Below are 12,835 nucleotides of genomic sequence, written 5' to 3' on the forward strand. Positions count from 1 at the left end.
CTGGCTCGATGTGTCAGCTGGTGGGACAGCTAAGCGGCCCGGGGGGATCCCACAAAGGCCGCACCCACAGGCACACCCATAGCTGATCCCTCTGCAGTCTCAGCAGAGAACAGAGAGGCTAAAAGCAACCAGCTCTTCTCCCATTTGTTTGGTGTTATTAGGTGCCAGCTGCCCTACACACACATTCACTCATCTCCTGCAGCCTCAGGAGGTGGGCGTTGTTATCAGCGTGTAATGGCTGAGGCTCAGAGAAGATACTTGCCCAAGATCACACAGCTAATACATGGAACTGTAAAAGACTTAACTGAAGCTTTTTAGTTTCCAAAAATTATACTGGGATTAATAACAGGGAGAACGAAACTGGCCATTCACCACTGACTGTTCTTTTCTTGCTAAAGCTCACGTTTTGCTTAGGAGCCGGTGATGTGGAGGTAAGAGAGGGTGGGATGTGCTTTTGTCATAATTATTCATTTGGGAACGAGGCTTACAGAGCTTAGGTTTCACACCCATCACGTTACTTGTCCAAATGATAACTTTAAGAGGTAAGGATGACTGTGTGTGTGTGCGCATGTGCGTCTGTGTGTGTGTGCGTGTGTGTGCTCAGTCACGCAGTCATATTCGACTCCGCAACCCCATGGACTGCAGCCTGCCAGGCTCCTCTGTCCTTGGGATTTTCCAGGCAAGAATACTGGAGTGGGTTGCCTTGATTTTTTTTTTTTTTTAAGACTGGGAAATAGAGACTCTAAATTTAAGTAACTTGCCGAAACACACACCCAGTATGTGGCAGAGCTGGGATCTGGACTCGGGGCTGCCTGACATTAATGCATGTATTCTTTCCAGCATCACAGTTGGAAAATATCAGACTTTTACACTTTGTTAAGGTTTTCTTCATAGTGATATACACTAATGTTTTATGGACATGTGAAAACCTAATCCAGAAGATAAGGATTTTTCATACACCTATTAGTTTAATTTTGTTTTTTGGCACTATTAAATTGCTCTCTATCCTTTTTTTCTTCACTAGATCCTTATCTGATTTCAAAAGAGTCTTGTTCAAAATGCTTTCCATGCTTGCATTTTACCAAGGTCTCTGGCGTTGCCATGGTGCTTGGTACATTGAAGTTTATGAATGCTGTAACTGATTTATAACTTGGGTCGTCAAGAACGAAATGTTCCCCCTTCATACCACTAAGACTACTAGTTCACTTTACCCTTGACTTCTGCCTCGTTCAGTGTTAGCCACTAGTTGCGTCCAGCCCTTTGGACCCCGTGGGCTGCAGCCCACCAGGCTCCTCTGTCCATGGGGCTCTCCGGTCTCCTAACTGCAGGCCGGTGGCACATGTGGAACTAGTGCTCTCTGGTCCACGGGAAGGACTTTCACAGGCGGCTCTTTTCCCATTTACCCTACAGAGAGGTGTGACTGTCCACCACGTGGTAGGCTCTGTGGCTGGCTAGTTACTAGGACATTTAAACAAGCTTTGCGACCTAGGGTGAAAGTCGCTCAGTCGTGCCCGACTCTTTGCGACCCCATGGACCATACAGTCCATGGAATTCTCCAGGCCAGAATACTGGAGTCGGTAGCCTTTTCCTTCTCCAGGGGATCTTCCCAACCCAGGGATCGAACCCAGGTCTCCAGCATTGCGGGCAGATTCTTTACCAGCTGAGCCACAAGGGAAGCCCTTGTGGGGCCTAGGGTGCTGGCTCCAAATCCATCCGGGAACAAGAACCAGGCTCATTTCCGCCTCCTGATTTACTAACTTCCTTCCACTTGACAATGAGCACACACAACTGATCCCGCCAGCCTCTGTGCCCTGGTCATCAGGAAGCTCGCAGCTGAGCTTCGATGGTTTTTCCAGACAGTGTTCTTTTGTGTGTTCTGACATAATTTTCTCCCATTTCTTTCTTCTTCTCTCCTCTGGGATTTGGTCTCTCTGCATCTGTGCTTTTAATTTAGGTCACCTAGAATCCTTTCAGAAAGTGAAAAAACAAACCAAGAAACAACTTAATCTGACATGGCTGAGCTGTAAAAGACTGGCCATCAATTATCCGGTCTTCTGGCCAAAAAACAGGCAAACAGTTATATAAGAGTCTTAGAAAGAGTGAAGAAGAAAAATGGGAGAGAACATAAGTAAGGAAAAAAGAGTCCCAAAGAAAAGTCAACAAGGATTTTCACCAGCCTCCAAGCTAGTCTAATGTGAAAAGTTGAAAGTCCTCATGGGGTGATGAATTCCGTCTTTAGCGACTCCCTAATATGTACAGATGGAGAGGGCAATGGCACTCCACTCCAGCACTCTTGCCTGGAAAATCCCATTGATGGAGGAGCCTGGTGGGCTGCAGTCCATGGGGTCGCTAAGAGTCGGACACGACTGAATGACTTCACTTTCACTTTTCACTCTCATGCATTGGAGAAGGCAATGGCAACCCACTCCAGTGTTCTTGCCTTCCAGGGACAAGGGACAGGGGAGCCTGGTGGGCTGCCGTCTATGGGGTTGCACAGAGTCGGACACGACTGAAGTGACTTAGCAGCAGCAGCAAGATGTACAGATGTACAGAAGGGCTCAAAGGTTTTCTAACACTCTGCTCCCTACCGTGAGGCCAGCAGGAGAAACATTCCTGGAGGGTTCAGCTGTCAACTCTGTGAAGCTTAAGTGTCTGCTCTCTGCTCTAGGAGAGGCTTGGAGACGGTGTCCCCGCCAGACTATCTCCACCAGCTGTTCCCAGGCTCCTTGGGGGTGGAGCATCTGGAGGCCACGACTTCCCTGCAGGTGCTGGGGGCCACTGACCAGCATCCTTCCAGCATGGCAGCCAAGAGGGAACTCTCCCTAGACAATGCACAGCTCGGCCACCAAGGATGCAAGCCTGTGGGTGCTGACACCCATCCTCTTAATTGCCTCCCACATTTTGAGAGAAACCCCCCAGACTTGGCTTGGGGGGTGTGGAATGCCTTGGCATGGATGTGGCCCAGCCAGTGATCCTGGCGCTTGCGGCCCCTGAGTCATAGAGCAGAGACTCAGGGAGCATTCTGACCCAGTCCTTCTGCCCTCAGGCCCCTCATGCTGAACCTAAGGATCTACCTTCTTCCCTGCCCAGGGGGTCCTGTGGACAGGACTGGAGGACAGGAGCGGAAAAATCTTTAAAGGAAATTCAGAGAAGCATGCTGAGTGCCCATTCCAGCTTAGCCCATTCTGAACAAGCAGGGGAATGGTCAGTGGGATGCATGCAGTACCCCTGAGTGGTCAGTGGGATGTGTGTAGTTCACCTGCGCATTCATTGGAATGGGCTCAATTCACCTGAGTGATCAGTGGGATGTGCGCAGTTCCCCTGAATGGTCAGTGGGATGCGTCTGGTTCACCCGAGCTAATCATGCAGAGGCTCTGGGGCCCAGGACAGACCCAGCAGCAGGGCCCACAGAGGCCGAGGGTGATGGAGCAGGGCCTGAGGATGCCCACAGCTTCCGTGATGGGGCCCCTGTCCTAGGACGTGCCCCGTGGCTAGACCCTGGGTCGGAGGTCAGCGCGAGGGGTCACCGCTCCTTGCATTCCACTTGTGGTGACAGGGCCACCCGGGGGAACAAGTGGGGACAAGTCTGAGGGGCTTCTCTGGGAGGGTGGGAGCGCTCCTGTGGGCAGTGTCCTCCAAGCGGTGAGAGGCTGCCTCTGGGGCAGCAAGTGTCCTGGGGCTGTGTGTGTGTGGTGTGTGTGTCTATGTGGTAGGTGTATGTGAGCATCTGTGTGTGTGTCTTATGTGTTGTGTGTATGTGTGTGGTGTTTGTTGTGTGTGTGTATGTGTGCGTGTCATGTGTTATGTTGTGTGTTCTGTGTATGTTGTTAGTGTGTGTTGTATATGTTGTATTCTCTGTGTGGTGTTATGTTGTGTGTTCTGTGTGTTGTGTGTCGTGTGTTGTATATGTTGTGTGTTCTGTATGTGTGTGTTCTGTGTGTGTGTCATATGTTGTGTGTTCTGTGTGTGTGGTGTTTGCCGTGTCATGTGTTCTGTGTGTATGTGTGGTGGTTGTGTATGTGTGTGTGTCGTGTGTTATGTATGTCGTGTGTTCAGTGTGTATGCGTGTGTTCTCTGTGTTGTGTTGTGTTCTCTGTGTATGTGTGTGGTGTTTGTCGTGTTTCGTGTGTGTCATGTGTTATGTTGTGTGTTCTGTGTGTGTTGTGTGTGTCATGTGTTGTATATGTTGTGTGTTCTATGTGTGTTTTGTTTTTTTTGTGTGTTCTATGTGTGTGGTGTGTGTCGTGTGTGTTGTGTGTTGTGTATGTTGTGTGTTCTGTGTGTATGTGTGGTGGTTGTGTGTGTGTCGTGTGTTGTGTGTTCTGTGTGTTCTGTGTGTATGCGTGTGTATTCTGTGTTGTGTGTGTTGTTGTTCGTGTGTATGTGTGTGTCTGTGTTATGTTGTGTGTTGTGTCATGTGTTGTATGTGTTGTGTGTTCTATGTGTGTGGTGTTTGTCGTGTGTGTATTGTGTGTTGTGTATGTTGTGTGTTCTTGTGTGTATGTGTGTGTTTGTGTTGTGTATGTTGTGGTGTGTTGTGTGTGTTGTGTGTTCTGTGTGTATGTGTGTGTTCTGTGTGTATGTGTGTCGTGTGTTCTGTGTGTGTGTCTGTGTGTATGCTTGTGTGTTCTCTGTGTATGTGTGGTGTTTGTCGTGTGTCGTGTGTGTCATGTGTTATGTGTGTGTCTGTGTGTATGTGTGGTTTGTGTGTGTGTCTATGTGTGTGTGTTTGTCGTGTGATGTGTGTTGTCGTATTGTGTGTGTTCTGTGTGTATGCGTGTGTTCTCGTGTGTGTGTCTGTGTGTTTCGTGTGTGTTATGTGTTGTGTGTGTTTGTGTGTGTTTCTGTGTGTATGTGTGTGTTCTGTGTTATGTTGTGTGTTCTGTGTGTATGTGTGGTGTGTCGTGTGTGTGTCATATGTTGTGTGTTCTGTGTGTATGCATGTGTGTTCTCAGTGTGTGTGTTCTGTGTGTATGCGTGTGTGTTCTCTGTGTCGTGTGTTCTGTATGTTGTGTCTTCTGTGTGTATGTGTGGTTTGTCGTGTGTGTCGTGTGTGTTGTGTGTTCTGTGTGTATGCGTGTGTGTTCTCTGTCGTGTGTTGTGTGTCGTGTGTTCTGTGTGTATGCATGTGTGTTCTCAGTGTGTTGTGTGTCCTGTGTGTATGTGTGGTTTGTCGTGTGTGTGTGTGTCCATCTGCCTACCGCCGGGCGGGTCCGGCACCTCACGCCCACCCCGCCTAGGGGGGCCTCGCTGCAGACCAGGACGAGCTGTGGGAAGAGGGGCGAGCACGTGGGCCCGGCTGTGGGACACGCCGGGTGCTAGGCTGTCTGGGCGACATTCTCGCGTCCCCACACTCAGGGGGCGGGGAGGGGGTGCTTAAAGCAGCTGCCAGGAGAGAGCAGAAGACAACCAGCCCTCGTGTGACCCCCAAAGCACTCACAGTGCTGAGGGCACCATCAGAGGCAGCCGTGAGGTACCAACAGTGGCGGGGGGCACGCTAGGAGAGGAGGTGGGCGCTGGGCACACATGGCTCCTGACGCGCCTCCATCCTTTCTGGTCCTTGTTAGGCTCCAGGTCACAGGAGAAGGGAGTCAGGAAGGCCTTAACGGGGGTCTGATCCCTCTGAGTGGCCCCACTGCCCCTGTCCCCCTAACCCTGGGGTCTCCCTGGGAGCTGGAGGCAGACAGAGGAGGGGTGTTGCTAGGTGGTGGTCTGGCCCTCGGTGGGGCAGCAGGCAGAGGCAGGCAGGCGGGTGAGCGGGGTCCCCAGGGCCCCTCTTCCTGGCCAAGTGGTCCCCAAGCTGTGGGGGCTAGCCCTGGGAGCTGTTAGCACGCGTGTGCCAGGGAGGGTGTGCGGGGTGGGGGGTATCGAGTACCTACCCGGTGGTCCAAGCCATTCTTGCCATGTCCTGTGACAGGGTCAGACTTGGAATAGGGAAACCCTGGAACAGACACAGCACAGCTGTCACGCAGGCGGCCAGGCTCAGCCAGGCGCGGGAAAGAGGCATGCCCGTGTGGGGGGGGGGGTGACTGGGTGACACGGGAGGGCCCTGAACATCCCACCTGCCTCATTCCAGACCCCGATCTCCCAGGAACTGACTGAAGATGGACACGGGAAGGGGGTGTGTCCCCAAGCCTACCCTTGACCCCGGGAACGCCATGGAGCCTTACCCGGCCTGGCAGGCACACATGTCCTGTCACCTGGCCAGCTCCTCACCCAGCTGACCAGGAGAGCTGGGGGCAGAGGGGGAAAGGGGCCCTGTGTGGGCAGGGCTGGGCCACCCTGAGCCAGAGGTGACCAGCGGAGGCCCAGCTCCACCAGAGAGGGCCTGCAGACTACCTTTCAAACCCTTGAACTGTTTGCAATTGGGGGCTTTCATATTAAAGTCCTAATTTCTGGCTCCTCAAGGGGCCAGTCTGAGACACGGGGCTCTGAATCCCCTGTGCAGACCCCACACCGGGTCCCCTCCATCACTCACCTTCCTGGCTCCCCTGCAGGGCGGGGAGGGGGGGTGCCCAGGACTTTGAGACACCTCCCCTCCCCCGCCCCATCATTAACCACTTCAGTGCCACGTCTAGAGAGAACAGAGCGGAAGTTCCTGGCTCAGACATGAGTGTGGGACATGCCCCGGAAGGGGAACGAAGGGCAGAGCTGGGGTCCCTGGGGGGTAGGGGACCCCTCCCCACCCTGGGGGAGCAGACGTCCCCCGGATGTCTGAACATCTGTCTTTCCATAGCCCGTGAAGAGCAGCGGCCACGTCTGGTGATTCCAGGGGATTCCCATTCCCAGCAAGCGCTCCTGGGAGCCACCAGAATGTCCCCAAGGACGGAGGACCGAGCCCGCTGGAGGTGCCTGGCCCCCGCAGGCACTGTGGCAGAACGCCTGCCAGCCCCACTGCCCTGCAGCCCACTCCAGGAAGGCCAGCTTCCGAACAGAGGGTGCTGTTAATCCGGGTGCCTGTCTCCTGGGGGTTGGCAGAGGGAGGGGTGAGGAGACCTTCTGAACAGGCCACATTCGCAGGAAAGGCTTCAGCTGGGGGCCTGCCTCGGGGACGCGTGTGTCCCGGGATGGCCTGTGGGAAGGTTCCGGGTCAGAAGGGGCCCTTTACAACGTCAAGAGCAGGGATCTCAAACTTGTTTTAGCCAAGAAGCCTTCTCGTCACGGGAAACCTGTGTGAAAACTGATCCGTGAAACAGGAGACAGCAGAGCTGGAGAAAGCGAAGCGGGGCGAGGCACCCAGGCCAGGCCCACTGGGCGCCTCTCACTCGTGCCGTCACCCTGGGCCTCGCCAGGAAGTGACCCAGCTGGCTTCTCCCATTTCACGGAAAGGGGGACGGAGGCCCAGGGCCACGGAGGAAGCTGGCCAACCTCACCCGGTCCTGAGCCGCAAGATGAGTCTTCCCGACTTACAGTCCCGGGGTCCCTCCAGGACACACCTGCTCCCCAGTTTACGCACAGAGCCAGAACTCTTGGGGGTGTGAGGCTGAGAGACCCAGGAACTCCTGATCAGCCAAGGGTGCTGGCGGCACGTCTCAGAGCGGGGGCTCCGACGAGCGGCTCCAGTCTTGCCCGGGAACTTGTCAGAAAGGGCAGATTCTCAGGCCCCGCCGCAGACTTACAGACACAGAATTCTGGGTCTGGGGTCCTGAAGCCTGTGTTTTACAAGCCCTCCAGGGCATTCTGAAGCTCACTAAGGCTTGGCACCCCTTAGGGCCCAGGGACCAGCTATGCCCCTCCTCTAGTCTTACCTGCTCTAAACCAGTGACTCTCCACCCGGAAGCCATCACCAGACCAGCTTCTAAAACTCCCTGTGCGCAGGCTGCCAGCCTCTGTCTCAGCATCCTACGCTCGCATTAAGTGTAGAGACCTCACTTCCATCAGGCCACTTCATTTTCCTGACTCATCAGCTATGACTGTCTTAGCTCTTTCTTCTACCTGCCTTGAGCTTCCGTATCGCATGCTGCTATAATTTTTGATCATCACAATGACTTAAGAAACTCATCAAAATGAAAGACAGTTTGTTATGCTGACCTCTATTTCCACCTACTTGGACGTTCTTCCCTTCTGAATTTCCGAGCCCTCTTATCACTTCCCGATTGGAGAATGTCCTTTAGACAAGTATGTTTGCCAGCGAACGCGTTGCTGAGTTTTCCTTTGTCTGAGAAGGTCTCCATGTTCCATTCATTCCTGAAGGATATTTCCACCCAAGATAGAATTCGCATCGACAGCGAATGTCTCTCTGCACCTGTAAAATGTGCCCTCTTCCTCTGGCCTCCGTGGTTTCTGGTGGGAAGTTGGCTGGGAGGGAGTATAAAGTTGACTTTTCTCTTGAACTACTTTCAAGATTGTTTTTTCTGTCTTCTGGTTCTGAAGCTTAAGTATGGTTGTGGATAACTTTGGGCTTAATCTACTTGCGGTTCACTCAGTTTCTTGAGTGGGTAGGTTTATGTCTTTTTGCCAAATTTTTTGTTTTCAGGCAATATTTCTGTGAATATTTTTTTGGACCCATTTTCTCCCTCTGTGTCTCCAGTGACATAAGTGTTACCCTACAGGTTCCTGAGGTTCTGTTCAGTCTGTCTTCCTACTTTCTCTCTGCTGTTCAGGTTGGATCATTGCTCTTGTTCTGTCTTTAAGCTTGGAGCCTCTCCTCTGACATATCCTCCTCTTCTGTTAGGGAGCCCACCTGTGAATTTTTAAATCTTGCATATTCTATTTTTCAGTTCCATCATTTCCATTGAATTCTTTTTTTTTTTTTTTTTTAGAATTTGTATTCCTTCTGTGAGACTTTCCTTTTTTTTTTTTTTTAACTTTTTCAATTGTTTCAAGAGTATTTATAATTGTTTGTTGAAGCATTTTTGTGATGACCGCCTTAAAAATCCTCCTCAGATAATTCTAATGTCTTTTCAGTGTTAGGGTATGCTTTGAACTACGTTGCTGGAGAAGACTTTTGAGAGTCCCTTGGACAGTAAGGAGACCAAACCAGTCCATCCTAAAGTAATATTCATTGGAAGGACAGATGCTGAAACTCCAATACTTTGGCCACTTGATGCAAAGACTCAGCTCGTTGGAAAAGACCCTGATGCTGGGAACAATTAAGGGCAGGAGGAGAAGGGGACGACAGAGGATGAGATGGTTGGATGGCATCACTGACTCAATGGACACAAGTGAGCAAACTCCAGGAGACAGTGGAGGACAGGGAAGCCTGGCGTGCTGCAGTCCATGGGGTCGCAGAGAGTCAGACAACAGCAAGGACGTGCTGACTGTCTTTTCTCATTCACATAGTTATGTTCATGGTCTTTGGTGCGATGAGTGATTTCTCCTGTATCCTGGACATGAGAATTTTATGCCAGGAGGCTTGGATCCTGGTTAAGTCTTCCACATTAGCAGGCCGTCTCCCTGTTTAGGTTTAACATGTAGGGCCTGGCTTATTGTGGACTGTGCTTCTGAAGACGAGTAAGTTTTCAGAATGCTTGTTAAACTGCTCCTCTGGTCTTCAGAGTCCGCCTGGTGTTGCTGGCGACACCCTGGTGATGAAAGGTGCTTTCCTGCTTGCTCTGTGCCTTGAGGTGGGGGTGGGAGGCACTGGCTGCAGATGGAGAGTGTCTCCCTGGGCCGGGCGCCAGGGAGGGCAGTTTACTTGCTCTCCTAGTCTGCTGCGTGGCCGGTGGGAGGCGCAGGTCCTGCATTTTCCCTCATGTGCTCAGGTCTGGCCAGTCCGCCTTCCTCTTTCCAGAGTTCTACAGACATCCACCCTATTGTTTTAGGGCCTTTCCACTCTACTGAGTGAATAAGGCAGGGAGAGACGAGTCTCCACTTATCACATCCCTGGGGTGCTATTAAGACCCCTTAGAATTGGTTCTCTTGGGATGGGACCAGCCATCGGTAGATTTCAGGGGTCCCTGGATCCTGGGTGCAGCCAAGATTGAGAACCACCAGGTTAATCCCTTCACACATTCAGAGATTTTACGTGACCATCACTAGCCAAGGCATTACCCACGAGCCCATTTTACAGGTGAGGAAGCTAAGGCCCAGGGAAACTAAATGACCTGCTGCTGCTGCTGCTGCTGCTGCTGCTGCTGCTGCTGCTGCTAAGTCGCTTCAGTTGTGTCCGACTCTGTGCGACTGCACAGACAGCAGCCCACAGGCTCCGCCGTCCCTGGGATTCTCCAGGCAAGAACACTGGAGTGGGTTGCCATTGCCGTCTCTGAACTAAGTGACCTATAGGAGGTCTAATGATTACTCATGAAGAGGATGAGACAAGCTCCCAGGACTTTATACCTTCTTCCCTAGTAACACTGTCCGCTACAGGAGCTCTGCCCTGGTGAGGGTCTGCAGGCGTGGGAGTCTTCTAGGGGCCTGCCTGTCAGCTGGCATCGGCTGGCCTTAAGAGCATGTGAGGTGTGTGGATTAGAGGGAGACAGAGGGCACATACAAAAGGCAGGTCAGTGGCAGCTGGGCACTCGGGGCCCCGAGCTGCAACAGGCCCTAGAGGCCCTGCACGCCTGCCCATGCCCTATTTCCAAGCTCAGCCTAACCAGGCCCCCTTGCCACCTCCTTCTAGAGGCCCTCCTGTGGCAACTTGCCCTCAGCGTTCTGCTGGGACTGCGTGTGGGGCCCTGAGTGGTGTCTCCTTGGGTCTGTCCCTCTTCTGGGCTGGCTCATCCGGGGTTAGAGTAATCGCTGAACGGATGGGCAAGGAGAGGCCCCTTGCAGGTGGATGACTGTTCCAGGTGCAGCTCGAGACACACGGCCCCTCCAGGATGCCTTGTGGATAAGGGGCAGGGAGCCATTCCCCTGGGCAGATCCCGGTCAGCTCCACCAGCACAGCAAACGGGTTTTGCTTCACTGATCACGGATACGGAAGTCTGCAGCTGCACAGCCCTGCTCAGGTTCAGGTCCCCTCTCAGCACCTCAGTGTCCCCATCCAAGGAAGGAGGGCCTGGAACCACCTTCAGCCCCAAGGAACATGGGCAGGAGGCCCCTTGGGCAACCTGAGCTTCAGACTTCAGAAGCACGTGAGAGGGGTCCATTTCAGGCTCACCACGGCTGGCCCGTGGACCTGACCAGCTCTGCATGACACCCCAGGGGTCAGCCCACAGGATGCTCACGTTGGAGCACCAAAGCCCAGGTGCTTCCTGCCAGGAAGACGGCAGCATGCCCGCCTTCACAGATGAGGCGATGGCAACTCCACACTCAGAGAGGTCTGCTCTTGTACCCAGGGTCACGCAGCGAGGGAGAAGCCAGGATTCACCCCCAGGGGCACCGGCACCCCCCAATCTAGCCGCCTCTGCTGACCCCTCACGTGATCTCGTGTCCACGGTCACTGCTGTGGTGCCCCACCATGCTGGGACCCGTGAATGAAAGTAGGCTCTGCTCAGGGAAGCCCTGGGCACCCGCTGCCCCACGGGCACTCACTGGGGGGCTGCTGCAGGCACAGAGGAGGCGCAGGGGGCCCTCTGGACCCTGCCCCCAGGAGCTGATGGTCCTTGAGGGGGAAAGGACACGGAAGGCCCCAGATAAGGTGCTCCCTGCTGGGGCTGGGAGAGGAGAGACAGAGCTCCCAGGTGGGTACCACGAGACCCAGAGCCAGATTGTGGGGGGTCATAAGAAGCCTGAGAGCTGTGACCCGAGATGTGGGCTCTCACCCCTGGACACCTGAGGGTCTGGGCCTGGCCTGTGTCCCTGCCCACAAATCCGAGGTCACACCCATCCGGTCCCCATGCTGGGGGCAAGCCTGTCCAGCATGGGGGACACAGAAACCTTTGCTGAAAGCAGAGTCCCAGCCAGCCCCCAGGGAATGGCAGGGAGGCTCTGCCCTCACATGCGAGGGGGCTTCTCTTGGGCCAAGGTCCCCTCCCTGACGTCTGGAGCCCCCATTGCTCTTGCTGGGACTGAACATGAGTGGGAGGGCATGGGGTAGGCTGTCCGTCCAGATGGAGGCCAGGCGGGCCACACTCTCCCGGCTGTCTCTGCCCCAGGGGCCCCTCGGCTGCTTGCGGGACGCTGGGCGCCTGACCCGAGCCTTCCAGCCCCCTTGGGCCTTTCTCGCCCAGGCTTTCCCCATTTCCCCCCACCCCGGCCCTGGCTCTCTCCACCCCTGGGGCTCTCCGGGGGCTCCCCCTGCCCATGCCTTCTCTCCACCCTCGCCCCAGGTCCTGCAGGAAAGGGGAATGGAGGAGGAGGGTGGGGGCAGAGGCGGGTGTCGAACAGGAGGATCACAGCTTCTCTGGGCCCCAGACCCTTTGGAGAAAGCAATGCAGCCCCGGAACCCACCTGGTGGGGGTCGGGGCTGGGCCTCGGGTTGCCCACATCCCGCCTCTAGGCCCGCCTGGGAGCCAAGGGCCCCGGGGACTCTGCCTCCAGGCTAGACCTCTCCTGAGGGCCCCGCCTGCCCGTCCACCTCCATGCAGCTCTGGCCCGGTGTCTCCCGTCCTGTCTAGACAGGAAGAGCCCACCTTGCTCCTGCCCCGCCTCTGAGTAAAGGTGACCCCGCCCACCTGAGCCAGGACGACCTGGACAGTCATTCTTGATCCCACGCGCTCCCCCTTGACCGCTCACACCTGTCCTGCTGCTCGGACCGCTCAAGGGGCTTCCCCGCGGCTCATCTGGGCCCCGCAGTCCCCTTCGCCCTGGCCTGGCAGCCTCTAGTCTATGTTCTGCAAAGCTGCCTGTCTGCATTTAAATGAGTAAAACTGTCAGCCTCGTCTCCCGCTCACAACCCTGCTGCCCTGACTCTGGTCCCTGAAGATAAAGAAGAAAGTTTGCAGCCACCGCACACGGACCACTGGCTTCTGGCCACTGCCCCCAGCCTCCTGTTTCCCAAACGGCCACCTCG

The 12,835-nt window shown here is 54.5% G+C and overlaps 1 protein-coding gene across 10 annotated transcripts in view; it reads right to left on the reverse strand.

Annotated features, from left to right (window-relative positions):
* The window catches only part of ABLIM2 (actin binding LIM protein family member 2), a 168,470-nt gene that overhangs the window by 24,276 nt on the left and 131,359 nt on the right, over positions 1-12,835 (reverse strand). For 5 of the 10 annotated variants that reach the window (XM_018049779.1, XM_018049786.1, XM_018049783.1 and 2 more), the window contains one exon: positions 5,880-5,941. The exons of the other annotated variants lie outside the window; for them this stretch is intronic. In XM_018049779.1, coding sequence (XP_017905268.1) covers positions 5,880-5,941 — 62 coding nt within the window. The remainder of the gene's footprint in view (positions 1-5,879; positions 5,942-12,835) is intronic. 10 annotated transcript variants of the gene reach the window in all.

Source organism: Capra hircus, chromosome 6 (genome assembly GCF_001704415.2).
Source record: "Capra hircus breed San Clemente chromosome 6, ASM170441v1, whole genome shotgun sequence".
Classification (NCBI taxonomy): domain Eukaryota; kingdom Metazoa; phylum Chordata; class Mammalia; order Artiodactyla; family Bovidae; genus Capra; species Capra hircus.